This window comes from Larimichthys crocea, chromosome XIII (genome assembly GCF_000972845.2).
Source record: "Larimichthys crocea isolate SSNF chromosome XIII, L_crocea_2.0, whole genome shotgun sequence".
Classification (NCBI taxonomy): domain Eukaryota; kingdom Metazoa; phylum Chordata; class Actinopteri; family Sciaenidae; genus Larimichthys; species Larimichthys crocea.
The window spans coordinates 9,209,679-9,234,366 of NC_040023.1; the positions used below are offsets into that span (position 1 = coordinate 9,209,679).

General features: G+C 42.8%; 1 protein-coding gene across 6 annotated transcripts in view; it reads right to left on the bottom strand.

The window, feature by feature from the left end:
• Nucleotides 1-7,016: 7,016 nt before the first annotated feature.
• The window catches only part of cnot3b (CCR4-NOT transcription complex, subunit 3b), a 28,515-nt gene continuing 10,843 nt past the window's right edge, over nt 7,017-24,688 (bottom strand). The window contains exons 6-19 of one of the 6 annotated variants that reach the window (XM_019254376.2): nt 23,241-23,369; nt 22,093-22,188; nt 19,692-19,820; nt 19,420-19,510; nt 18,696-18,829; nt 18,026-18,082; nt 16,700-17,750; nt 16,471-16,576; nt 16,238-16,385; nt 13,722-13,818; nt 13,198-13,399; nt 10,065-10,197; nt 9,822-9,947; nt 7,017-9,496 (exon numbers count right to left, since the gene is read on the bottom strand). In XM_019254376.2, the coding sequence (XP_019109921.2) occupies nt 9,398-9,496; nt 9,822-9,947; nt 10,065-10,197; nt 13,198-13,399; nt 13,722-13,818; nt 16,238-16,385; nt 16,471-16,576; nt 16,700-17,750; nt 18,026-18,082; nt 18,696-18,829; nt 19,420-19,510; nt 19,692-19,820; nt 22,093-22,188; nt 23,241-23,369 (2,598 nt within the window). In that variant the 3' untranslated portion in view covers nt 7,017-9,397. Of the gene's footprint in view, nt 9,497-9,821; nt 9,948-10,064; nt 10,198-13,185; nt 13,400-13,721; nt 13,819-14,769; nt 14,902-16,237; nt 16,386-16,470; nt 16,586-16,699; nt 17,751-18,025; nt 18,083-18,695; nt 18,833-19,419; nt 19,511-19,691; nt 19,821-22,092; nt 22,189-23,240; nt 23,370-24,688 lie in introns of those variants that run through there. The other 5 variants (XM_019254368.2, XM_019254358.2, XM_019254363.2 and 2 more) reach the window with 5 other exon arrangements.

Below are 24,688 nucleotides of genomic sequence, written 5' to 3' on the forward strand. Positions count from 1 at the left end.
CATTTTTTATACCAGGAAAAAAGAAAAATAAGTGAAGTGAAGCCAATGCGGAAGTGCCAAAAACTGCAGTTCCTCTTCTCGTCCACTTGAGGCTGGTCTCCAGAAGCTTCTCAAATCTGAATATTTTCTGAAAATGTTTTAGACATTTGTGGACGTCACGTTGGACTGTGATCAACATTTTCTCATCCTCGACTCTTCAGAAACCTGTGGGTGACGTCACAGATACAGCGTCCATTCTTTATACTGTCAGTGGTCTCAACTACCTCCCGGTTTCCTCCTAACTTCCCACCACCAGCCAACACCGATCCAACTCCTCCATCCAGCCGGTTTCTCCCCTCATCCCCTTCCCTACACCCAGTCTTTAAACCCATATCCTTATTGGCATGGTCTTTGTTTGTACCAAACCAATACAAACCAAATGCTCAAATCGATCAAGACAGTAAACAAGTCTTATTTGGTCCCATCTGAGTATCATAAGACTGTTGATTTTTCGGACAGCTTGTTGCTCTCCTCTGCTGTCCTGCTGTGATGTGATGTTCTCTGATTGAGTCATAGTTTAGTTTCCCCTGCAGGCTGTTCTCATGGCACCGTCCAATCAGAGACCAGAGACTGGAATAACACAGAGCGAGCTGAGGTGCAGACGGACTCCCGACCTGCGTACTGTCCCACGTCCGTCCATACTCTCATAAGGTCTCGTAAAGCTAAAACTGCATTAAAGAGGGGGATGCTGGGGGAGTTTTTCCGCAGTAAGCAAGTTCAGTGTGTGATAGCTGGGAAACTTTCTCAGGGCATTTTCCAATGTCTGATCCACCACCACCTCCAACGCTCATCTCTATAGTAACATGTATGAACGGATAAGCGTCAAGACGGTTGAATGTAGGTCAAAGCAAATATGGCGTCCACTCCAACGCGAGCACGCTGAAGAGAGTGAAAGATTTCTTTGGACACTTTCAGTGTGAGACAACATGTGATCACCTGTTTCACCATATGTTGGAGACCACGTGCAGTTCGTTGTGTTTTATAAGGCGTAAAGAGACGGAGGAGGAACATTAGGTTTTGGTTTCCGTTCCTCTTGTTTTCTCATCTTATCCTCCTCATCTTTTACATCACTTCCTCCAGGGCAGGAGGGACGGACGAGGAGGGGGTGCGCTTGACGCTGCAGTCGGCGCAATGCAGCTCTCAGTGGTGGACCTGCCAGACCTCAGTACAGTCAACAGACAGGGGATGAGTCAAAGTGTCCTCTGGCCAGCAGAGAGTGCGTCACTCATACACATGAGCAAACACATGGACGCGCACATATACACAGATACACACAAACACACACAACTCGTATGCAAAGGCGCCAATGCTGCCAAACGAAGACCCAAAATGTCAACATGCGTGAAAGCAAAATGTTGCTTTGTTTTCAGGATGAGCGCCATGGAAGTTTGAGTTCATCTTGTTGGTTTTATGGGATGAAGAGAAGCAAAGAAATAAATTAAATGGAAGTGAAGTCACTTCTAAGTGACTTTAACTCGCTTTAACTAGGTATTCACCGCAACCGCTTCAGCTCCAGCAGCAGGATTTCGTCCTCTGGTGGTCATGAATGATTGCGTTGTTTCTCTTCTGTGGCTCTAAAATGAATTTTCTTAAGTGTAAAAATGAACCCTGAAAATGTAACAGACAGTCTTCCTCTCGGGCTTGGAAAACCTCAATATGTTTTGAAGAAAACTGCGTTATAAACTGGTGAGATTATGTGGGACTAAATGTCTAGATTTCTCAGCCTCCAAAGCTTCAAGTATTGCTTTATAACCTCAGTAAGATTAGTCTAAACGACAGCGTATGGTTGTACTCACTGGCTCAGTCACGCAAACACATGTGAAAAGTTAAACAGCAGTGAACTTATTGTGTTGTTTTATACGTTCTTATATACACACCCACGATTTCTCACACTCATAACCCCCCTCCAAAAAAAGAGAAAACATCTGCAAGCAATGACCTGGGTTAAGTCATGTTATAATGTGGTATACATGCAGCCAGTCAGCCAAGAAAAAGAAGAGCAGCCGAGTCTGCAGCCGTCATACTGCCAAAAACAACAAAACACCGCCATATGGCGGCACATCTCCATATGTCACTCCACGGTTTACACGAGGTAAAACTGCGCGAGGAGTAAACAAGCAGCTCTCAGGCACACGCACATGAAAGCAGCAAGAGTGTAAATAAGTGGGGCGGTGGTAGCCCAGAGGTGAGGGGAGGGATGCGGGGCTGGTTGAGGGGGGCAACACATACCACCGAGGTGCCCTTTAGCAACACAGTTGATTCAGTTGGTAGCACTGAAGGTGCCATTCAGTGGACGATAGTGGAAGCTGCTGTGTTCTGGGAAAAAAAAGGTAGGTGTGAATGTGTAATCTATAATCTTACATTGGAGAAAACGTGATAAATTCCCTCGAGTGTGCCATTGTAGTGGAGAAAACATGATGGAAGTGCCTTCTAGGGTGTCCTTCCAGTGGAGAAAACACAATGGAAGTGCCCTCTAGGATGTCCTTCCAGTGGAGAAAACATGATGGAAGTGCCCTCTAGGGTGTCCTTCCAGTGGAGAAAACATGACGGAAGTGCCCTCTAGGGTGCCACTGCAGTGGAGAAAATATGAAGTGCTCTTGAGGGTGTCTTTCGATTAGAGAAAATCCTGTGGTGACCTCCTATTGGAGAAAACGTAATGAAGTGCCATCTAGGGTTCCCTTCCGCTAGAGAAAATGTGATAAGTTGCTCTATAGGGTGTCCTTTCAGTGGAGAAGACATGACAAAGTGCCATTTAGGGTGCCCTTCCATTGGAGAAAACACAATGAAGTACCCTCTAAGATGTTCTTCCATTGGAGAAAACATAATGAAGTACCCTTTAGGATGTCCTTCCACTGGAGAAAACACAATGAAGTACCATTTAGGGTGCCCTTACGTTAGAGAAAATGTGACAAATTGCCCAATAGGGTGTCCTTCCAGTGGAGAAAACACAATGAAGTACCATCTAGGGTTCCCTTCCGCTAGAGAAAATGTGATAAGTTGCTCTATAGGGTGTCCTTTCAGTGGAGAAAACATGACAAAGTGCCATTTAGGGTGCCCTTCATTGGAGAAAACACAATGAAGTACCCTTTAGGATGTCCTTCCATTGGAGAAAACACAATGAAGTACCATCTAGGGTGCCCTTACGCTAGAGAAAATGTGACAAATTGCCCAATAGGGTACCCTTCCAGTGGAGAAAACCAATGAAGTACCGCCTAGGGTGTCTTTCCATTAAAGAAAATGTGATAAAGTGCTGTTTCATTGTTTTGTGTTTCATTTCAAAGTGCTGTGTCACTGTAACAGAATATTTCTACACTGTGTAAGATCTGAGTACTGCTTTAAGTAAATGATGTAAAAATGTATCAGAAACAAGCTTTAACTGTTAAAAGTAGTCAGTATGCAAAACAGTGTTTTAATGAGTGTAACATTAATAATTCATAACATGCTGGACCATTTTTAATGTTGTAGTCGATTACAACACAGCTGTACAGTGTTAGGTAAGTGAATAATTTATAAAGTCATCATGTATCTTAATGTAAAAGTTGAAAGTTCTTTCAAATTGTACAATATTGAAGTAAATAGGAATGTAAAATATAAATGCACCTCTGCTGATGTGATCTCTGCAGAAAGAATCCAATCAGCAGTAAAGACAGAGCCTGTATGAATAAAAGGATCTTAACTTCAGCCTTGATCCAAACATAGCTCTGACTAATGGGTTTCCCCGAGAACCTGACAAGCGGTATGTACCCAACCTCTCCCACTAAAGCTTCATTAAAGCTTTATTGTTCCATACAGTACCACATAATGCAGTCACACTTATAAAAAGGTACAGCTCTCCACTCTGCGCACCGCACCGCTTTGTGATATTCATGCTGTTCGCCGGTGAAGTGACAAGTGCAGCAGTAATGGGCGCTGCAGTGTTTCAGGTTCGCCTGTCGAGTCCCAGAAGTGCTGCAGTCAGAGGAGCAGCATCAGGACCTCCGCTCAGTCTAATCCGGAGGGTCGAGTTAAAGCATAGACATTCATATTTTTGCAGTTCAGCTTAAGAGTCAATTCCACTGTGGTAAATAGACGTAGCAGCCAGCTGATATTACTCATCAGTCCAGCTCAGCGTCTGTCTTTCAGCCACTAAAAGTCAGGCCCAGATTTACTCGTCTGGCGGCTTCTTGCTCGCTCACTCTCTTCTCAGCTTCCTCCGTCAACGTCCTCTTCGGCCTCTTCGCCTCTGTCATTATGTCCATAGAGGCTGCTGAGCCCAGCTCCTGTTCTGGCACGACACTGGTTCAAGCATCCTCACTCTTCGGAGGACATCAGACATTTTCTCCATAAAATATGATCCAGTTTCACCAAAATCAGTGAAATAGTTGGTGCTGTGTGACTTAGATAGTGTGACAACAGAGATTCACCTGATTACACTTGAATGCAGCATCGACATGATTTAAAATCTGCTAGTTTAAAGTAAAAAAGTTACACAGCGCGGATTTATTTTCATTGTTTGTACCAGTATCAGTCACCGCACACATAAAAATGTAATGCTTTGAAGGTGGTTACAAAAAAAAAAATCCAATTTTAATGTCTGAGTAGCACAAAATGACCATTATGTATTACAGGACTTTCATATGTAGCAGTAATGAGTTATTAGTATTGATGATTCCACTGTTATAATTAATATTAATCACTCTTTTATCAAATGTTCTGTACTAAAACTTCAGTACTGTGGTGATGTGACCTAATAAACTTTTATATAAAAACTTTACTCATACAGTATGAAGTGACATACATCTAATCGCTTTTAGGCCTTTGTCTACGGTCAGGGAAACTGTAAATGTATCATCAGTCATGAAAATCAATGAAACAGTATTTCAAGCTGCTCATCTCTCAGAAAGACTGTCACGACTTTCTGATGAACTGTAGGACGTTCACTCGCTTTATTAACGACAGATTTAGATGTTTTGAGACGATAGATACGCCTTGAACCTCATTTTTTTTTACAGATATAACTGCATCAGTTTCAAGAAATGAAAGTGTTAGAGGGTGAAATGAGAGAAAACGTCTTAACTCGTGTGTTAAAACTGTTCGTAATCAAGTTTTCTAATAAATTAAAATGTAGAAAAAAGACGACGAGCCATGACACGGGTACAGTTTTCTGAAAAGTAATTCTTTTATTAATATTTTACAATACTTTATTCATGGTTATGTCATTATTTACTTTTTCAGCGCCACTTTGCAAGTGTCATTATTTCATGCTGTCTGACGACAACAACAACAAAACAAAAAAAACAAAAGGAGAGGTTTGAAGAATGAGAGTCTATACAACACTTTTTGCCAAGGGGCAGAGAGAGTTTCACATTTCGGCTCTCGGATTGACCTCTCATCCCTTCCTCTTGTCAAAAAAACAAAAAAACAAAAGTAAACAAAAAGGTTAAAAGCAGGACTGTCAGTCAAGTGAATAAGTGTAGAGTTGTCTGTCTGTCTGTCTGTCTGTTTGGCTATAAAAACACCCCACACTCCTGTTGATCTTTATAAAGAACAGGGGTCCTCGTTCTCCTGTTTGTTTGTTTTTTGTTTGTCTTTTTTTTTCCCCCCCATCTCTGTAAAAATAAAAAATAATATACAATCTACTACAATTAATCCAACAAATACAAAATATAAACATGGTCTCTCTTCCAGGCGCTGCTGCTCCAAACATTGGAGGACAATATTTGTGTTTTTAAAAAAAGCCTTTTTTTTTTTCTTTTTTTTTTGTGAAACGGAAAGGGCCACTGGCAGGTAAAGAGAGTGGGGAAGACGCTCGAGAGCTTCCCGAAATTATAAAGTAAAAACTACAGTTTTGGTACGAATGTGTCAAAGAGAGAGGAGTGGGAGGAGGAGGAGGAGGAGGCGGAGGAGGAGGCGGGAGATTATTTAGTTGCTGTTGTGCTGTGGCGACGGGAGCTGCTGGCGGATACATTTCCTCTTAAAATGATCTATCAAATACTTCCTGAGAAATAAAGGAAATATCTACCTGGCATGAAGAGAGGAGGAGGAGGAGGAGGAGGAGGAGGTGGAGGAGGAGGCCGGCTGAGAGAGAGAGAGAGAGATAGGGAAACAGAAAATCCAAAAAAAAAACACAAAAAAAAACAACAACAAAAGGAGGAAAGAAAGTTCAGGATGCAGACTGTGGGAAAAGCTGAAACCATGACTTGGTGGTGGTAATAACTGGGCTGTGTGTGTGTGTGTGTGTGTGTGTGTGCGTGTGTGTGTGTGTGTGTGTGTGTGTGTGGCCCAGTCGGTTCATTCGAACCCTTCAGTGTGTAAACATGGAGCAGAGAAGAGCTGGAGGACAGAGGAGATGTGGGCAGCAGTGCTGGTGTTTGTGCTCTTCAGCACAGAGAGAAGAGGAGGAGGAGGACGAAGAGGGAGGGAGGGAGGGAGGGAGGCTGGTGGGAGACTAACAAACTGTCCATCCAGCTGCTGGTAGCATCCAACACCCACGATGCTCAGTGTGATCACTGCTGGAGATTTCAAACGATCGGCTCACCAAAACAACATTTTCTCACTCGCTTCTCGTCTTTTTTCAGGCAGATAATCTGATTTGTACGTCGTCCAGGAGGCGAAACCTGAATATTTTCAAGGATTTTGCCATCTCGCAGAGAGTTAGACGAGAAGATTGATACCACACATGCCTGTGCGGCGGGAAAATATGAATCTTATTAGCCATTAGCTGGTTAGCTTAGCTTAGCTTAGCTTAGCACAAAGACAGGAAACGGTGGAGAAGTCACGTTTGTTTAAAAACAAAGCGTTAAAGGTCGAGTGTGAAGGATTTAGCAGAACCTGGCAGTGAAGTTACAGCCTGCAACCAGATGAATACACCCTCAACTCTCGCAAAAAAAAAAAAAAAAAAAAAAAAAAAAAAAAAAAAAAAAAAAAAAAAAAAAAAAAAAAAAGATCGTACACACTGGACCTTTAAAACTTTTAAATTTGTTGGACTACTTTTTCCCCCCCGAGAGCCAAAAGCTCCCAACCAGGAGCCAGCCCCAACACATCCCGAAGTTATTCTGCTTCTCTAATTATAACTTGTTGTAGTGACCCTAATTTTTCTGCCTTTCTAAAGAGAAAGGTTTCCACATTTTATGCTAAGCTAAGCTAAGCTGATGATGGAAATGAGGAAACACAAAAAAAGCTAACATTCTTTATGCGAGCGGTCCTCGTCCACAGCAGTGACGCAGAGTAAATAAAAAGAAAAGACGAGGTACAGCGAGAAAGATTGTACGAATTAAGCCAAATTTTAAACTCTGAATCGATCGGCCCGGACGATGACGCCTTTAAAAAAGGGTCTATACTGGCGTTTCTTCACCCCATTTTATTCAGCTAGATATTCTGGGCGAACTCTGTGGACATCAGTGACTTAAATATCTGCAGACACCTCATACACTGGAGATGGAGTCCAAGCACTGCAAGATCTCTGAATGAGTAGATCCAGTGTAAACTGTTAAAAACTCGATCGTGTTAGAGATGCAGAATCTCCAATACCTTGTTACGTTTCAGTCGAGACCACGACACGTTTGTGTTTTTACGTAATTCGGATGAACTGACCTTCTAATTTAATTTTAAACGAGGTGAAGACTTTGAAGCTAAATCCTGAAATATTTTCTCTCTTTCCTCTAAACAAACCAAACTGTGATGTAACACTGCCCACCAGGTAAAAGACAGTTACTACCAACACCTCACTGGCTGTGGTGTCACACTCCTCCACCATGGCTAGATGGGAGTAGGCAGGGCAGGAGTATTTTTAGACCACGACGACGTCCACGACTGGCGGATTCACAAAACCGACAACAACAACAACACCAACAACACCGGGACCTCTGAGAGACAGTTAAGTGCGAGAGAGGCCTGGTGGTGCCACCGATGACCAACGGTTGGGTTGGTGTTGAGGTCGACGGCCGTCATTGATTGAAGGGTCAGATCGTGGAGCTCAACAAGCAGCAGCAGCACGAGGAGATCATAATTTAGAGCTTTCTATCCTGGGAAATTAATTCATATAAACCAGGTTTTTTCATTTTTACCTGAGTCTTGAACAAAACTTCATTCAGAAAGAACGTAACGTAAAACCTGCGTCGATACCTCGTTAGGTGTGAACCGATTGTTTGGTGGCGTTTATTCTTAATACAGTCCTTCAATAAATCCCTTCATGAAGGTTTCGATGTTTGAAACTCTTTCACAGAGGTGCGGCTGTTAAACTGACTGGTGTTTCTGTTGTTTTATAACAATCCAACAGTATAACCTTCATAAAAGGAGGTTTTATTGCACGCCTGTTGCTCTTTAGCTCGGCGTACACGATAAACTAGGTTCAAAATGTTCTGGTTTGTGAAAACACACACCTCGAACCTCCGGGCACGTCTCCGTCATGTCGTTCAAACTCCACTTGTTTTGTTCGCCAGACTTGGCTTGGTCATTTTCTCGTTTATGAGCTTTTAATTATGTAAATATACTACATAGTTTGTTAATTTGTTTGTTTTTAAGATCGGAAGTTTGCACGGGGTATTTTATTTTGAAATCCGACCAGATTCTCTACGTTGTTTCTACGTCTGACTTCCTTTTAGCTCGAGCTCCTTTGTTCAGATTGATGCTGGGCTGCAGAGAGCCGCTTCTGAACCGGACCAGGTTTGAAACATTGATTAGAACGATCCATGGCTAGTGGATTTTGGCCCTTACGGTTCGGGTCAAAGTTACGGGTCGTTAAGTTCCTCACTGATCTCGAGTCAGTTCATCTTCTTCTTCCGCCCTGCTGCTGCTTCGCTGCTCCATACTGCCAGTTTTCTAAGATGACGCACAGATTTAAACCAGTGTTTTCTTTAAGTGGACAGAGCTTGTATTGTAGGATTAACCAATCATCTTTGGTTCTTCGGGGGCTGATATATAAGCAAACGTTAACATGACAGGATAACACAGGAGGGGAAAAAGCACATGATAGTCTGAATATTCAGTGATTTTTTTGTGTCTTATCTGAGTTCCAGTTCAGGAGAAGGTGGAAATAAAAGATGATGGATGGAGAGGAGGTGGAGGAAGAGGAGGAGGAGGAGGAGGAGGAGGGATGACAGGGTGAGAGGAGTAATCACTGTCGGGGTGAGGATGATGAGGCGAGGTTGGAGGGTCTCCATCACCGAACATCTCGAGCTGCGATCAAATCCGGGAATGTCAGCAGGTGGATCGCTCTTCTTCACTTGTTTTGCTCCCCGTCCATCCATCTGTCTGTCTGTCTGTCTCTGTCTGTCTGTCCCTCTCTCTCATTTCCTCGACTGTCCGTTCGTCTGTCCGTCTGTCTGTTTCGTCCGTCTGTCTGTCTGTTTATCCGTCTGTCTGTCTTTCTTGTTGCAGGTCACTGGAGGTCTCGGTCTTCTAGGTACCGGTACTCAAACGTGAAGCCTTCCTTCTTCCGCTGGCCCCATTTCTCATAGTCAAAGTAAATGTACGTTCCCTGAAACAAGAACAAAAAGAATCATTTAGAAAAGCGACTGACACGAACCGACAACTAAACATGCACGAGGAAAATCTATTTTGGGGCCACTCCCGGCATGCTCTGTGTTAAAACACTCAATGGCAGCGCTGCAGTGCTTCAGTTGATCCACAAAATGAGCTTTGAAGTGGTCGATGTATCAGCGTCCGGTAACAAAATCCTGTTTTAAAACTTCTGCCACAACTTGTCAAACAGTTTCTGCCACCCGAGTTGTCGAAAACAAAACACAACGATACAAGTCTGCAATGATTGGACGAATTTTCTCCTGAAGAGACGCGACACTGACCTGCTCAAACTCATCCGTAATGGTCTTGGGTTCTTCGTGCCTCTGAAACCACATCATGTACTTCGTGTGGAACCTCCATGACTGCTTCTTCAGGGCTTTGGCTGCCAGATACTGGGCCTTAGTGCCCTGCAGAGAGGAAGAAACGGACAGCAGAGGTGAAGATAGAAGAATTTAAATCAGTATGAACGCGACAGATAAGACGTGTGACCAACACTAAACTCGATATCGTGGTTTCAAACTGACCTCCAGGTAGTAAAAGATGAAGAAGAGCGTTTCTGTGGAGAGCCTCTGGTAAAACTCTACAGTGTCGGAGTGTGGCGGTGGCACCTGGTGGTGGAAAGGCAGGGTGGGGCACGGGTTCCTCATCAGGTACTGCCTGTAATGTCCACACAGAGGGAGGGAGAGGTGTTAAGTGGGACTTAACCAGAGAATCAATCAAACTTGACTTGAGGTGAGGGGCTAGCACTAATGACGCAAAGTGAAATCTGTGACGTGATGTTGCAGCTGTGTCTTTAACGGAAAGTTGCTAAACTAGTTTGTGAAATAAAGAATTGTTGCTACAAAATCAGATCAGTTCAAGCTCGTGTGCTGCACCGGAAACAGATCAGACCCTAAAAAGACGGTTTGGATAAAGTTACAATGAGTTTAAAAATCACAGTTTTTGTCAACGGAGTCTGGTTAAACAAAAGGTCTGTCTCTTAGTGGACGTACTTTGACGGACGCAAGGATTTCTGCCCAGTACGCGAACATTTCCACATCTAACTCGGCGAATCAAGGACTTATTTCAACAACACTTGAGTCGAGAGTTGTTGGAATAACTAAAAATGTTTTGGTTAAGTTTGATTTTGTTTATGAAAGAAGTTACAACGTTATCGTGATGTGCAAGGTTAAAAAATTACCCTCTTTGTTGACGGTAATATCCTTTTCAAAAACGTCATGAGCCATTTAGAAAAGATTTAGATTACGTTGTGGCTGTTAAAGCTTGTTTTGAGGAATATTTTCACATCTAACTCGAGGAATTAAGAATTTATTTCAACCGTACCCTGATCTGAACCGGTCAGTGGCACTTTTAGCGGGATTAAGAAGAATTAAGAGTTTAATTTGATAAAGTTGGTGATTGTTGGAACAGAGCAAAGACTAACAAATGTGTTTTTGGTGAATTTTACTTTGTGTCTGTCCAGTTCATGACCAGTTTGGATGTTTCAAGATGATCTACAAGGTAAGATTACAGATTTTTGGCTGGGATAAGATGCTGGTGTCAAGGGAATTTCATATATTTATATATATAATAATATGGCGTGATAATATAGAGACCTAAATTGTGTAACTTCAGGATAGAAATATCAGGATCCAGATGGACAAAGAGCTTTTTGATTAACCTCTTTGTGGACTAATTAACCGACCCGTTAAGTCGCATCGATCGACCTCTCTAATTGTAGGAAAACGTTGCCCACTTTGCCTAAATGCACTTTTCCGCACAAACCACGTATTTTTAGCCCGGTGACAAACCCAGTTTGTCCTTTTCTGTTTCCATTCGGCTGTTAGCGAGGTCAGCGAGAACCAAAAATACTCATCATGTCCCAATAACAGGCAGAAAGCTTGAGACCGATAACACTCCTCGTGAGTTATAGTGTCTGACTAACACACTCCTCATGTGAAGACATGAAGGTTACTGATGAAATAACAGACGTTTTAAATTTACAGTTTCAAACGTAGAAGAAGAAGAAATCCCTGCAGGCTCTGATGGAAACATAACAGGTACTGCGGGACAAGAGGGTTTGAGTGTTTGTGTTTAAATGTCAATTGTACCTGTGTGGGCAGACTGAGCTGTAGCTCTAATTGTGCCTGCTCAGAGTGTGTGTGTGTGTGTGTGTGTGTAGGTATGCTACATTACTTCACACTGATAAAAAGCCACATTATTACTGTGTGCTGCAGCTGATTAGCTCTGTTGATCTTTGGTTTAAGTGAGATGACGAAGAAGTTTTTATAAATCTTTGGCAGACGGCTGAAAATCCAACAATCAAATACAAATGTTTTATTTCCTTGTTAGATCAACGACCGAGGATCTTCTGTAAATTAAATTTAACTGGATTTGATTTGGGATTTTTGGACTGGCTTTTTATGTGGGAAAACATGTTACTGCAGCTTACGTCGTTTATACAGACAAATAATATCGATTACAGTGGTCCCTCGTTTATCGTTCTAAAAATAACCCGCATTAAACGAAATCCGTGAAGTAAGTTTTACAATTATTATACATGTTTTAAGGCCGTAAAACCCCTAACCACACACTTTTATACACCTTTTTACACGCATTTTGTACAGTACTTCCTTAATCAGGACGCAGTGCGGTTCTCCCTTAGCCAATTTAGGACGCAGAACACAATGCGCGCTCATACAGTACAGTACGCTGTAAAAAAAAAGCATGCAAAATTACACTGATAAAAATCCGCGAAACAGCGAGTCCGCGAAAAGTGAACCGCAATATAGCGAGGGACGACTGTAACAGTTAAACTAGAGACGGTTTTAAAGCTGCTAATTGTGTTTTTATGATGTGACCGTGACATGAGCGTTTCACCTCCCAGACTTTGTTGACTTTCTCAGATTTTGATAATTTTCTTCGGTTTCTTTAGTAAATATGTTAAATTGTTTCACGTTTGCCTGTTTTTCGGTGTGTTTTATTTTGAAAAATCGTCCTGATTCTCTATCCTGTTTTCTTCCGGCCAGCTCGAGCTTGCTCTGCAGATTTATTGATTTCTTTTTTTTAAAATCAGATTTATTTAAAATTTCTAAATAAAAGCAAATTAATTCTGGGACTTTGATTCAAATTAAACGTGTGAAATAACAAGTATCTCTATTTCATGTAACTTTAGACTGCAAAGAAAGTACAACGGGTTAAAAAATAAAGTAACATTCAGAATATGTGATCAGTTTATAAAATGTGAGCAGATAAATAACTGGTTTCCTACAGAGGTGGAAGAAGAACTTTAAGTAAAAGTACTTACAGAATAATATAATATATCACTATTATAGATGAATCCATGATAATGTGATTTGTATTTTATACTAACAGGACTCTGTTAAAAAGGTTTTTATTTATATTTCTTATTTCTGAATCGTCTGACAAACACGTGAAGTGGAGTAAAAAGTTCAATATTCATGTAGCTGAAAACGGAAATACTCTGTAAAGTGTCTGAAATTGGACTAAAGCACGATACTGATGATACTTTCTCTGTAGTCGTACTCGTGTTACTTTTACTTCAGTAAAACTTCTTCCACCTCTGCAGGTCTGATGTGTCCGTGTGTGAATGTTTATTTTGGGGAGGGGGAGTGCGTGTGGGGCAGAAAAAATTAAAATGTATACATTTCACTGCACCTGATCCTCTCGGAGTCGGACGGGTGGGGCATGTGCGTCCACGCCGCCTCCTCCATGGCCTGTTGGTACAGCTGGTCTTTGGAGAGGGGGACCGGCCCCAGCGGGCACACCCCCAACGACGGAGGGATGCTGACCTCCGACAGCGAGGGCTGAGGTGCTGACGGGGGGCCCGAGGGGGCCGTAGTGCTGCTGGGGAAGATGTCTGAAGACGAAAGAAGAGGAAGAATTAAAAGTGTGGCAACAAAAGGAGGTGAAAAAGGTGACGGGGAAGGAAATTTGAGGATGTTAGGGAGTGAAGGAGGAGGTGCAGGAGGGGGAGTCAGAGAGACAAAGAGAGAGAAGTTGAGTCAGATAATATCATCAGCAGTTTTTTTGTTCAGAGGAGGCCGAGAGTGGGAGGTGAGATGACATTTTGTTCCATTAAACTACTGCTTCTCTATTTCTGCTATGTGGCAACCCTCTATCTGCTTTTACTGAGCTAGATATGTGTGTGTGTGTTACATGTGTGTGTGTGTGTGTGTTACCTGGGGTGAGGTGCAGGGAGGGCACGTCTCCCTCCATCCCTGAGCTGAGTGCTGCTCGCTCGGCCATGGACTTCAGGCTGCTCGGAGGCTCCTGGGGCTGATGAGGACAGACAAGGACACTCATGGGAAAACAGATTCTACCGGACGCGTGTGCACGGACTTCATACGTGCAGCAGTGATTGTTTGCTCACTCCTGTCCCCTCTGTTTGGGATGAACCGGACTACAACACGAGGGTCAGTTAGGTTAGGGTGTCCACATACTTTTGTCCATTGAATCTTGAAAGAAGCTCGGACGACATCAACACCTTCGTTTAAAATGTTTCGAACCATCAGCAGTTTTGAGCTGCGTCTAAAGCGAACGTCCTGCAGGTTGTTCAGGGTTATTCTACCTTTGCTGCTCTGACAGAAAATGTAGATTATTAGAGCAGCTAAAAAAATAATATGACCAAACTGGAAGTCTGCGTTTCCTGGGATTCGTTTTGACAAGAGGAATTCACAAAACTACTTCCAGAAAATGTGGAAAACATTTCAGGTGTCGCTTCATGAGATTTTGTCTGTTTTCATGTCCTGTATCTGAGTTTTTTAAAAATGTATTCATTTATTCAGTTTGTTTGTTTGATCTATAAGTTTTGAACTATTCCTAAAACGTCATTTTGGTTTCCAAACTCTGTGATTCTTCTTTCTCCACGCGTAAAGGTGCTCACATTTTCATCTGGCTTTTGTGAACTATCCAGACTGAGCTCAGGTTCGTCTTGTTTGCTTTAAATATCCTTATCACCTGTTCAGATGATTAGAAAATTGATTTATGCTGCAACAGAGACAGAGAGGGACAGAGATCTGTGTTGACTTTTAGTGTAGCGGCTTGTGAAACGTCGCTCACAATCTGAGCTCACGTTCACTCCTCTCATTGGTCGCTGGCATTGTGCAACTTAAAGGTCGGACGACTAGAAAAAGCGCATACGACTGCGTATGAAGTCCCACAATTCACAGTCATGGGTTACTGTGTGAAAAATAAAAGTTAACCGAATCAATTTGAGATGAATTTTCTGACACGGTGAAGTGTTTAAAGAGTCAAACACGTGATCTCAGGTGTTTCCTCAGAGGTCAAATTGAGGCGACTGAAGCTGCAGAACAAACTTGTGATGCTCCGTCTCTTTATTCTGCTCAGAGTTTCGTCTGTCTGAAACAAACAAACAAACAGCCACAAAGACGCCGCTGATAATCTCCCGCTTGGATTCCACCGTTGGCAGCATTAATTAAATCATAGCGGAGGCATAAACAGTGTTGAACGTGTTTGCCTGCAAATTAACAGTCTGTGGAGATTTAGGATATCAAGTTCTCTTTGCGGAGAGAATCATTTGCAAACACAAAACTGTGTCGAGAAATTAAAACGATGAACAAACCTGCTGTTCGGCGATTCGAGGACCTGATTCTTATTTTCCGCTTTTGGGAAGCTGAATTAAGTTTTCCAGTCATAGAGACACCTGGAAATATCCTGGAAATATCCTGGAAATACTGTGAAGACATTTCTAATCATATTTCAGCTATTTTTATTTTGAAACTCGACTGTCGGTGCAATAAACTGAGCAGACTCTATACGGACATATTCTCAGAGAAGCTATGGTCATATATCTACATGCATACGGCCTATTAATGATCACACTTGTTGTGATTGATAAATGTCATGGTGAAGCGTCATTAACCGGCTTTATCGACACAGGCGCTCCCTCACTCTCATTCACTGTCTGTGCAGCTCAACCAAAACCAAATTAAACTTCTTTTGTGTCTCTATTTTTGAGTCAGACTCAGATTTAGAAGCTGTTTCATGAAATACACAAAGTCGATAGAGTATCAGAGTTTAGATGCTGACTGTGGAGGTTTGACCGGTCTCATCGTCTGATCGGCGGCCACAACAGGCTCAGATCAAAGCCCACTCTACTTTGTTTATTTCATGTAGCAGCTTCTAAATCTGAGTCTGGCTGCAAAACAGAGACACGAAGAATTTGGTTTTGGTTGAGCGCCACAGACAGTGAACGAGAGTGAGGGAGCGCCTGGATCGATGAAGACGGTTAATCAGTGGAATAAAGTTAGTTCCTGAGTTGTTATGTTCAGCACAAACAGACACGCCCGAGCACATGCTGGAAAAAAAAAGCGGGAACCCTGACCGAGTTCTGTTTTTTAACTCGTAGCCCATGTTTGTGGTTTCATTGCCCCTGCAGGTTCATCACAGTGTTTGTTTGAGGGCAGCAGTGATTCAGTAATTACTCTGGTGTTAGTGTAGCGAGGGTTTATGACTCACTGTTGAGGTTTTTGTTTTGTTTGGTGTAACCGAACCACGTTGCATGTGGTTTATGTTCAGTAGTCTACAATGTTTGTTTGAAACTACGAAGGACTTTGAACTTTTAAAAGAGATTTAGGTTCCTGACAAACATTTGTAATAAAAATAGCAGCTGTGAAGTTCAAAGTCTGAACGACAGAGAGAGTTTCTCGTGTTCGGCATGTCGTCGTTTGCTCACCTTGATGATGTCGGAGGACTGTGAGTAAGACAGCGGTCCGTTCAGCAGGCTGCTGCCGCTCACCGTCTTGGCCTCGCTATAGAAAGCCGGTGACGGGGAGCTGGACGACAAACTCAAAGAGCCCAGTAAACTGGGACCAGTGTCCTTACTGGAGGAGAACGAGAGAGGATGAAGGATTTATAAGATTTGTTCATGTTCCCATAACTCTACATGACCTGCTGCATCGTACTCACGGCTGAATGGCTGAGGAGGTCAAAGACGAGGGTTGGCTGCTTTGTGATTGGCTGGCACTGTTGAGGGCGGAGTCTGTCGGGCTGTCTGCTAACACGGCGCTGTAACCTGTGAAGCCAATAAGTCGAACACAAGAGCCAAAATAAATCTCAAAGAGTCCGAGCAACCCAGAAATCCTCGTCATTAAAACGATAACGAGTAATCACTGATTGAAAGTAATCAGATACTCACTCGTGCTACCGTTCTGCTTCTGTTGGCTCGGCGGTCTGATGGACAGCGACGAGTTTCCTCCGACCACTCCGCTCCCCACTGATCCCGAGCTGCCTCCGTTGCTCCCGATGACTCCTACCCCGCTACCCGGCGCCAACCCTCCGACCGGGCTCAGTGACACGAGGGACGACCCCTGCAGCCCCGACTGACCAGAACTCAAACCCAGAATGCTCGATCCCATGCTGGTCAGCCCCGGCGCCGAGCCCAGCAGACCTCCACTTGAGGACGTCGGCCCGCCGACTGTGATGCTTCCGCTGCCGATGGAGCCCAGCGAGCTGTTGGTCGACGTGGTGATGACGCCGCCCAGAGAGCCCGGTAAGCCGGAGCCGACCGCGCCCGAAGCAGCTGCCTGAGCGTAGGGCGCCGGGGTGGAGCTGGAGAGGAGGCTCGCCACGTTGCTCAGGGACGCCGGCATCCCTGACAGGCCCAGGCTCGAGGACATCGGGCTGGTGGTGATGGAGCCGGACATGCCGCCTTTCCCCAGCGAGAGGCCGAGGCTGAGGCTGAGACTATTGGAGGTCGGCGGGGGCCCCGACAGAACCTGCGACTGGGTGCTTGAAGTGAAGAGCCCCTGTGTACTGACGTTGGGTGGAGAAGAGGTGGAGGAGGCCAGGTGGCTGTTGGTGGAGGTGATGGGGTTGGAGATGGGAGCTGAGGAGGGGGAGCTAACTAAGTTTTTGGCCTGCTGTTGTTGCTGCTGTTGTTGCTGTTGTTGTTGTTGTTGTTGTTGTTGTGCTGACGGGTGCGGCTGCTGCTGGGTGGCGTTGCTGTAGCTGCCAGCGGAAGTGTTGGAGAGGAGACCCCCCGAGTTGCCGTGATGACTGTTGCCCCCAGAGCTGCCGCCGCCGCCGCCGCCGCCTCCTCCCACGGCGATGATCGCCATAGAGACCAGCGAGGAGGAGGTCAGTCCCGAGACGGAGGAAGAAGAAGAGGAAGAGGACGAGGAGGAGGAAGATGAGGAGGAGGAGGAAGAGGATAACGAGGAAGAGGGGTTTCCGTTCTTCACAGGCGACTGGAGAGACGAAGACATTAAAACATTTTAATTTAATTTATTGTTCTTTCCTGTTGTTTTTTGCTTAAATAAATTAAATTAAACTCAAGCATGTAATGGTGAATGATAGGTAATGATAAGAATTTAAATATATCTATTATTTTTGTTTGTTTTCTAAAATATCATAAAAATAGACGAAAGGCTCTCAACACTCATTCACTGTCTACGTCGCTCAACCGCTGATAATTGAAGTTATATAAATCAATATAAATTTGACCCAGTATCTTTAGACTCACCTGACTAACTTCACTGTCTGTTGAACGTCCCCTCTTCTTGTCATCTTCTGAGTTCTCCTGAAAAAAAACAAATGAAAAACGACATCAGACCACCGGAAAAAGAAACAAGTGAACCGCCGTCGTTCTTCAAAGAAGCCAAACTCTCGTCAAAGAGCTTTTTTCTGCCGAGGCGAGAAGGTCGCCGTCGTGCTGACCGGCTCTCGCTTCTTTAACTTCTCTGATAATTAAAAACTTAAACAATCACGTCATCCCGTCCTTGACGTTCCTTTTCATGCTCGAACTTCATGTCAGCAGCATTTAACCAAATCACGCCTTCTATTCAGACACATCAGACCTATAATAACTACTCTCGCTACAAACTGCGTGTGGGTGGAGAGGAAGAACAGATGATATAATGACGGCGGAGCGGAACAATAAGAGCAGATGGCAGGGCACTACAATGGCAGATACAAAGGCAATTATCGCACATTTATATTTTAGATATTGACCTGTCTTGACTGGAAGCGAACGCGACAATGGGTTTGATTTCCAGGAACTAAATATTACAATATTCTCGCCCTGAATTCAAAAGTTGATGACGAGATAATCTGTTTGTTTTTGGTGGAAAAATTAGTTTCTGAAGCGTTTTCAGGTCAGAGGATAAAAAGAACAAGTTTAAAACTTTTTTTACCGTAGTGCAAGTGGCAGGCGACGGGGGGATGGGTGAAGATGAGGTGGTGGAGGTGGGTGTGCTGCTGGAGTGCTGGAAGATCTCGTCCTCCAAGTGCGAGTGTCCCGGTGGGGAGGTTGCGACCAGCGCCTGAGCTGCTGAGAAGAAAAAAGGAGAGAAGAGTTCAGCGACAGAGTGTCAGAGGAAGGACTTATACAACGTAAATACTCGTGTAGTTACTGAGAGAAAAGTTACACCTTCACTTTTTAGATTAGTCGTAGATATATACTCTGAAAATATGCAGTTATAACCCAAACAAACATGTTTTAATGTTCTTTTTAAGCTGTTTCACCACATCTGCATGCTGTAAACACAATCTGGTGAACAAACTGTGCAGCTGTACAGATTATATTTATATATATTTATATATTTTAGTTCCTCTATTAGTTCAGTAAGCTATAATAGACCTTGTACTTTGGTTTCTATATGCAACGTTGGAGTTCTGCACTTGATTCAGTGTCCATATGTAGAGGTCACAGGTAGTTCGACTAAACTTAAACAACCACAAAGAGCTGCCATCATGTCGCCTCTTGTACTGAAGTTTTAACTCGTGTTTTCTCCTCGACAGGAGCCGTGTGACAAACCTTTTCCTCACGTGTTTCTTGCCTTATTTCACACGTTTTTTTCTCTGTGTGCAACTAAACAGTTGCGTGAATCGTGACTTAGCAGCTCCATGTCTACTTACGGAGGTCTTCCAGGTCAAGGTCGTCGTATAGAAACTCATTCTCCTCAAAGTCTGGATCCTGAGACGAGTCTAGATAATACTCCACATCATCCTTTGTAAAGAAACAACGAAGGAGAACAGAGGCGTTAATTCATACGACACATTTACACGTGATGTGCTACCATGCATGTGACTCTAAAAGTACTGCTCTTATGTATCTTGAGGTACTTCTACTTGAGTATCTACATTTATTTGACGACTTTATTTGTCTAATAAAAAGTCTTTGAGCGAACCTTGATCTTCCTGACGGCGTCCACCTGCACTGAGTCGTTGTCCAGCATCCTCAGTATCGTCTCCAGCATCCGGATGTGGTACCGATGCTTCTCGATGAACTTCTTCAGCTCCTCGATCCGGTCCTGCTTCTGCACGACGAGTACGGAGGAGAAGATTAAAACAGATTTTCCAGATAATAAAACCACACCGAGCCATGATGACAAGCTCCTGAACAACTAAAGAGTTTGGATCTTTGGTCTATATGTTGATAATAAAACACTTTTTAACTGTAATATTTGGGATTAAACTCTTTACATTTAACATGCTGGGTTTGTACGGAACCTTATTCCAATGTAAAACACAATTTTCATAAATGATTCATGGGGAAACATTTTAAAAACAAAAGCAAGAGAAAGCGTGTTCAGATTTTAAAAGTACAACCAAACAGACGTGAAAGGTGCTGCTACATGTGCACTTTATGGCTTCATGCATCACATAGCACCACTTCTGACTTCAATATTTAATTCTTCTCCTCCACAGTTAATTCATGCATGTTCTGAAGCACTTAAAGTGTCAGGTTTTTTTTGTTTTTTTGTCATATTTCAGGTCCAAAAAGTGTTAGGGAGTTCACGTGTAACTCGGTGCGAGCTGATGTGATTGTAAAAACACACACAGGACAAACACTTTAGATGCTGTTAAAGCTGCTGCTGCATTAGTGGAACATGTTAATGTTTCATCACAGCACATATTAATGCTGCGGCAGCACATGTCAGGAACATGAGGCGGTCTCTGAGTGCACGCAGGCTGCGAAAAGGCTGAATCTGAACTCTCAATGTGACGGTGTGTCCGAAGTCTCATTTAAAGCAACACCTTGAAACTTCTCTAACATTAAATAACAGATTCTTTGTAACTTTGAGCTCCGGGTACGTCACACACAACCAACTGTTTCACTGATTCTGGTGAAACTGGATCATATTTTATGGAGAAAATGTTTTCTGGTTTTTCTCTCTGATGTCCTCCGGCTGCTCCGTCTTCAACTCTCTGTGATTTACAGAGTTTCCTGATGGACAGTGAAGTAAACTGCTGACAAATGCAGCTGCCGCTTTATGTCGCTCGTGTGTGTGACACTTACTGAGACCCTTATTTTACCAGCTGTTAACTCTGATTCTATGTTTTGATCAGTGATTATATAATTTATTAGAAACCAATCAATAGCGAACTTATCTACAACAGGCGACACCGAGCGAGGGGATTATTTAATTTAACGTTTTAACAGTTTGGTTTGAATAAATGATTCGTTTTTTTTTTTTTAAATCGGATGTTTTTTGAGGAAGGATGATCAAATTTAAGCACATTATCAACCTCGAAAACATTCTGATTTAAATTAAGGCTTTGTACAAACTCCGGTAAATTCAGATTTATCATCGACAGCTGCAGAGTTGCACACAATGCAAAGAAAACATTTACTTTTAATCCGTGCGTGCAAATGCATGTCGGTGTTTATGTGAGGGCTGCGACCAACAATTATTGTTTTCATCTATAAAATGTCAGAAAATGTTCGTCCAAAAACCTTTAAGTGTCTTAAATTGTCAAGAAATTCAGTTTAATCTGATACAAAGAGAGAAATCCTCAGATTTCAGAGACATTTTCTGTCGTTTTACATGAAAAAATATGAATAAAAAAGATAAAACTAATGAATGTAGCTCTTTTTTTTTTTTAATCTTCCCTGCATGTTCGAGAAAACAAAATCAGGACTCTGATTTGTCTGTCAGGACTTTTCTTTGTTTTTGTTGCCCTTGACGTTTTAGTCATTGAGGAGCTGCAGACCAGAAATTCATCTCAGCACTCGGGTGTTTTTATTTGCTGATCTCCGCAGAGGGACGCGGTCCTACGCTTTTGGCCGGCTAAGCTAAACTTCACAGGCAACAGACGAAAATAAAAAACTCCTCTGGGTCTCATTTATAGAAAAAAAAAAGGCTTTAAAAACAAATACAAGCTGATTAGAGAGAAAGTGCAAACATTTCCTGCGAGTCTTCTTCTGACATTGCAGGTATGAAAGTATGAAGGTCGCTCGCCGGACCTGCTGGTCGTCAGGGATAAAGTCAAAGAGCTATTTCGATATCCGAGGCCTCTGGAGAGGACTTTAAAGTGAAGTGAGCAAGAGAGAAAGTGAAAGACGTGGTCAGCAAGGTTATCCTCGTCACAGCAGACGCTGAAGATAAATGGAGGACACACTATCTCACCTCTCCACCAGAGCGGAGGAGAGGGAGATAAAAGAGGAGCGCTGCGAGGCCGAGGGCCAGCTGACCAACCGGGCGAGCGAGCGATCTGTGTCAGCTATAAACAGAGAAGAAGAAGAAGAAGAAGCAGGAGGCGAGGAGAGGAAACAAGTGAACGGATCAGAGAGGAGAACAAACTGACCTCCTTGTCTCCTTTCTTTTTCCTCGTCTGGACTGAGAGAGACTCCACCTCGCTCTCGAACTGGTCCACCTGCATGTTCAGCGTGTCTATCGTATTCTGGAAGAAAGACGGGAAGAAAAGTTATTAACAGAGTGAACAAAAAGAGCAACGTGAAGACTTCGTCACTTCGTTACTGACAATATATTCATCGATAATGAAACAAACTGTCAGGTTCAGGCCCTCGTTATAACTAGGTCTGGATGTGATTTGATCATTAATGTGACAAAACTGCCAGAAAAACTTTCAAAACTTTAAATCATGAGAAACATACGGGTCACGTAGACGTAAAGAAACGAGTAACTAACAGTTATTTTCATTATTCTTCTGCCAGTTATGGTTTTTGTGGTTAAAGCTACAGTCTAAAACATGAACTGACGCATATGAGAAGATGACACCAGAAAATATTTTGGTAATTTTGTTCGATTAATGACTTAAAGGATTAAAAAAGTCTGATATTTCTTTAATTAATTATTGTTCTGAAGGCGGAGCACAGGTAGGGATGAGAGTCAGGAACCCATTTCATCAGAATCACACGCATCCGAGTTTATTAATTACTTCATCGCTGCTTGAATGTTTCCCGACACGCGTTGCAAAGTAATGACGTCAAACTCATGTGTCTATGCTGCTGGAGACAACGAGAGGGAGTCATCGCGGAGAGGAGGAACGGTGAATGAATGAAGTCACTCAACTTCATCTCACAAAGAAAGATTAAATTAAAAAGTTTTCTCCTCATGTAGACAAAACCCAGCCGTGATGTATTAATGTATCGGTGCCTTTAATGAGGTTTTGGTTCTAGAGAAAGTTGACACATTATTTTGACTTAATGTCGGTTTTGTTTCTGCTTTTTTGTCACTTTCACTTCCAGGTTTATGTTTAAAACAGCTTCACACAACAACTTCAAAAACAGAAGTCGCCTCCGACCTCTGCGCTCGTTTCTCTGACTCAAATCAAGTTTCTCAACGACAAATCAGGGCTGAACCCGAATCACGTGACTGTTGATGAATCAGGGGATTTAAATCCTCAACGTTTGCACAGTTTGAGTGAAGCTAAAAGCAGAATAAAATAAAGTGTTTGGTGCTTTTTTTATTGGCACTCGACGGACAGCTCACCGTTAGCCACGTGCCGACCTCCTCCTTCTCTTTCTGGGCCGGGTCCACCTTTTGGGCGAGGCCCAGACCTTCTTTCGAGTACGCCTTCGTCTTGGTTTCTCTCTCCACTATTTTGAACCGCTCCATTTGCTGCAAGCCGATACAAACACACACAAACACACACACACACACAAACACACAGAAACAAATCAATAGCTGTACTTGTTGATAAACGTGGATCACATTGTAAAAAAAAAATCAATTATACGACAAGCAGTCCTGACGAAGCAATCTGATTGGTCGACTCAGCATCACCTGACTCATCACTAAAAACATTTCTCCACATCTTGAAAAATATAAAGTGTAAATAAACGAATTAAATTAAACACTGGAAGTCAACTTGTAATAAAATAAAGCATCTGAAGTTTACATTTATTAACTGAATGAAGCCGTTAGACGCCTCGTTAATACAGGCGTGTACCTCGTTTATACAGGTGTACACCTCGTTAATACAGGCGTGTACCTCGTTAATACAGGCGTTTACCTCGTTAATACAGGCGTACACCTCGTTAATACAGGCGTGTACCTCGTTAATACAGGCGTGTACCTCGTTAATACAGGCGTGTACCTCGTTAATACAGGCGTGTACCGCGTTAATACAGGCGTGTACCTCGTTTATACAGGCGTGTGTACCTCGTTAATACAGGCGTGTGTACCTCGTTTATACAGGTGTGTGTACCTCGTTTATACAGGCGTGTACCTCGTTAATACAGGCTGGTACCTCGTTAATACAGGCGTGTATCTCGTTAATATAGGCGTGTACCTCGTTAATACAGGTGTGTACCGCATTTATACAGGCGTGTACCTCGCTAATACAGGTGTGTACCTCGTTAATACAGGCGTGTACCTCGTTAATACAGGCGTGTACCTCGTTAATACAGGTGTGTACCACGTTTATACAGGCGTGTACCGCGTTAATACAGGTGTGTACCTCGTTTATACAGGTGTGTACCTCGTTAATACAGGTGTTTACCGCGTTAATACAGGTGTTTACCGCGTTAATACAGGTGTTTACCGCGTTAATACAGGTGTGTACCTCGTTTATGAGAGAAATGTTGTTTTTAAAGATTAAAGGTCGACTAACATGGTCTCAAGAGGAATATTTCATTAGATAAAAACATGTTGTGACTTTTGGAAATGATTACATCGATCTTTTTTTAAATACGAGTTAGAATTAGAAATGTTTGGATCCATCAGCTGAGTCACAAATCCAATCAGCTTAAAAATAAACGTGAAGTTCACGAACTTATTAGCTAAATCTTTATTTTTATTAACAGATATCTTAGTCACAACCAGACTGAAACAGCACGGCAGTTTAACGTTTAAGGTTTCTGCACAGATTTTATTTTCTTTTATGAGCACAAACATTGTTACTGCTACAAAGAAGCAGAAAGATAAAGATAAAAATC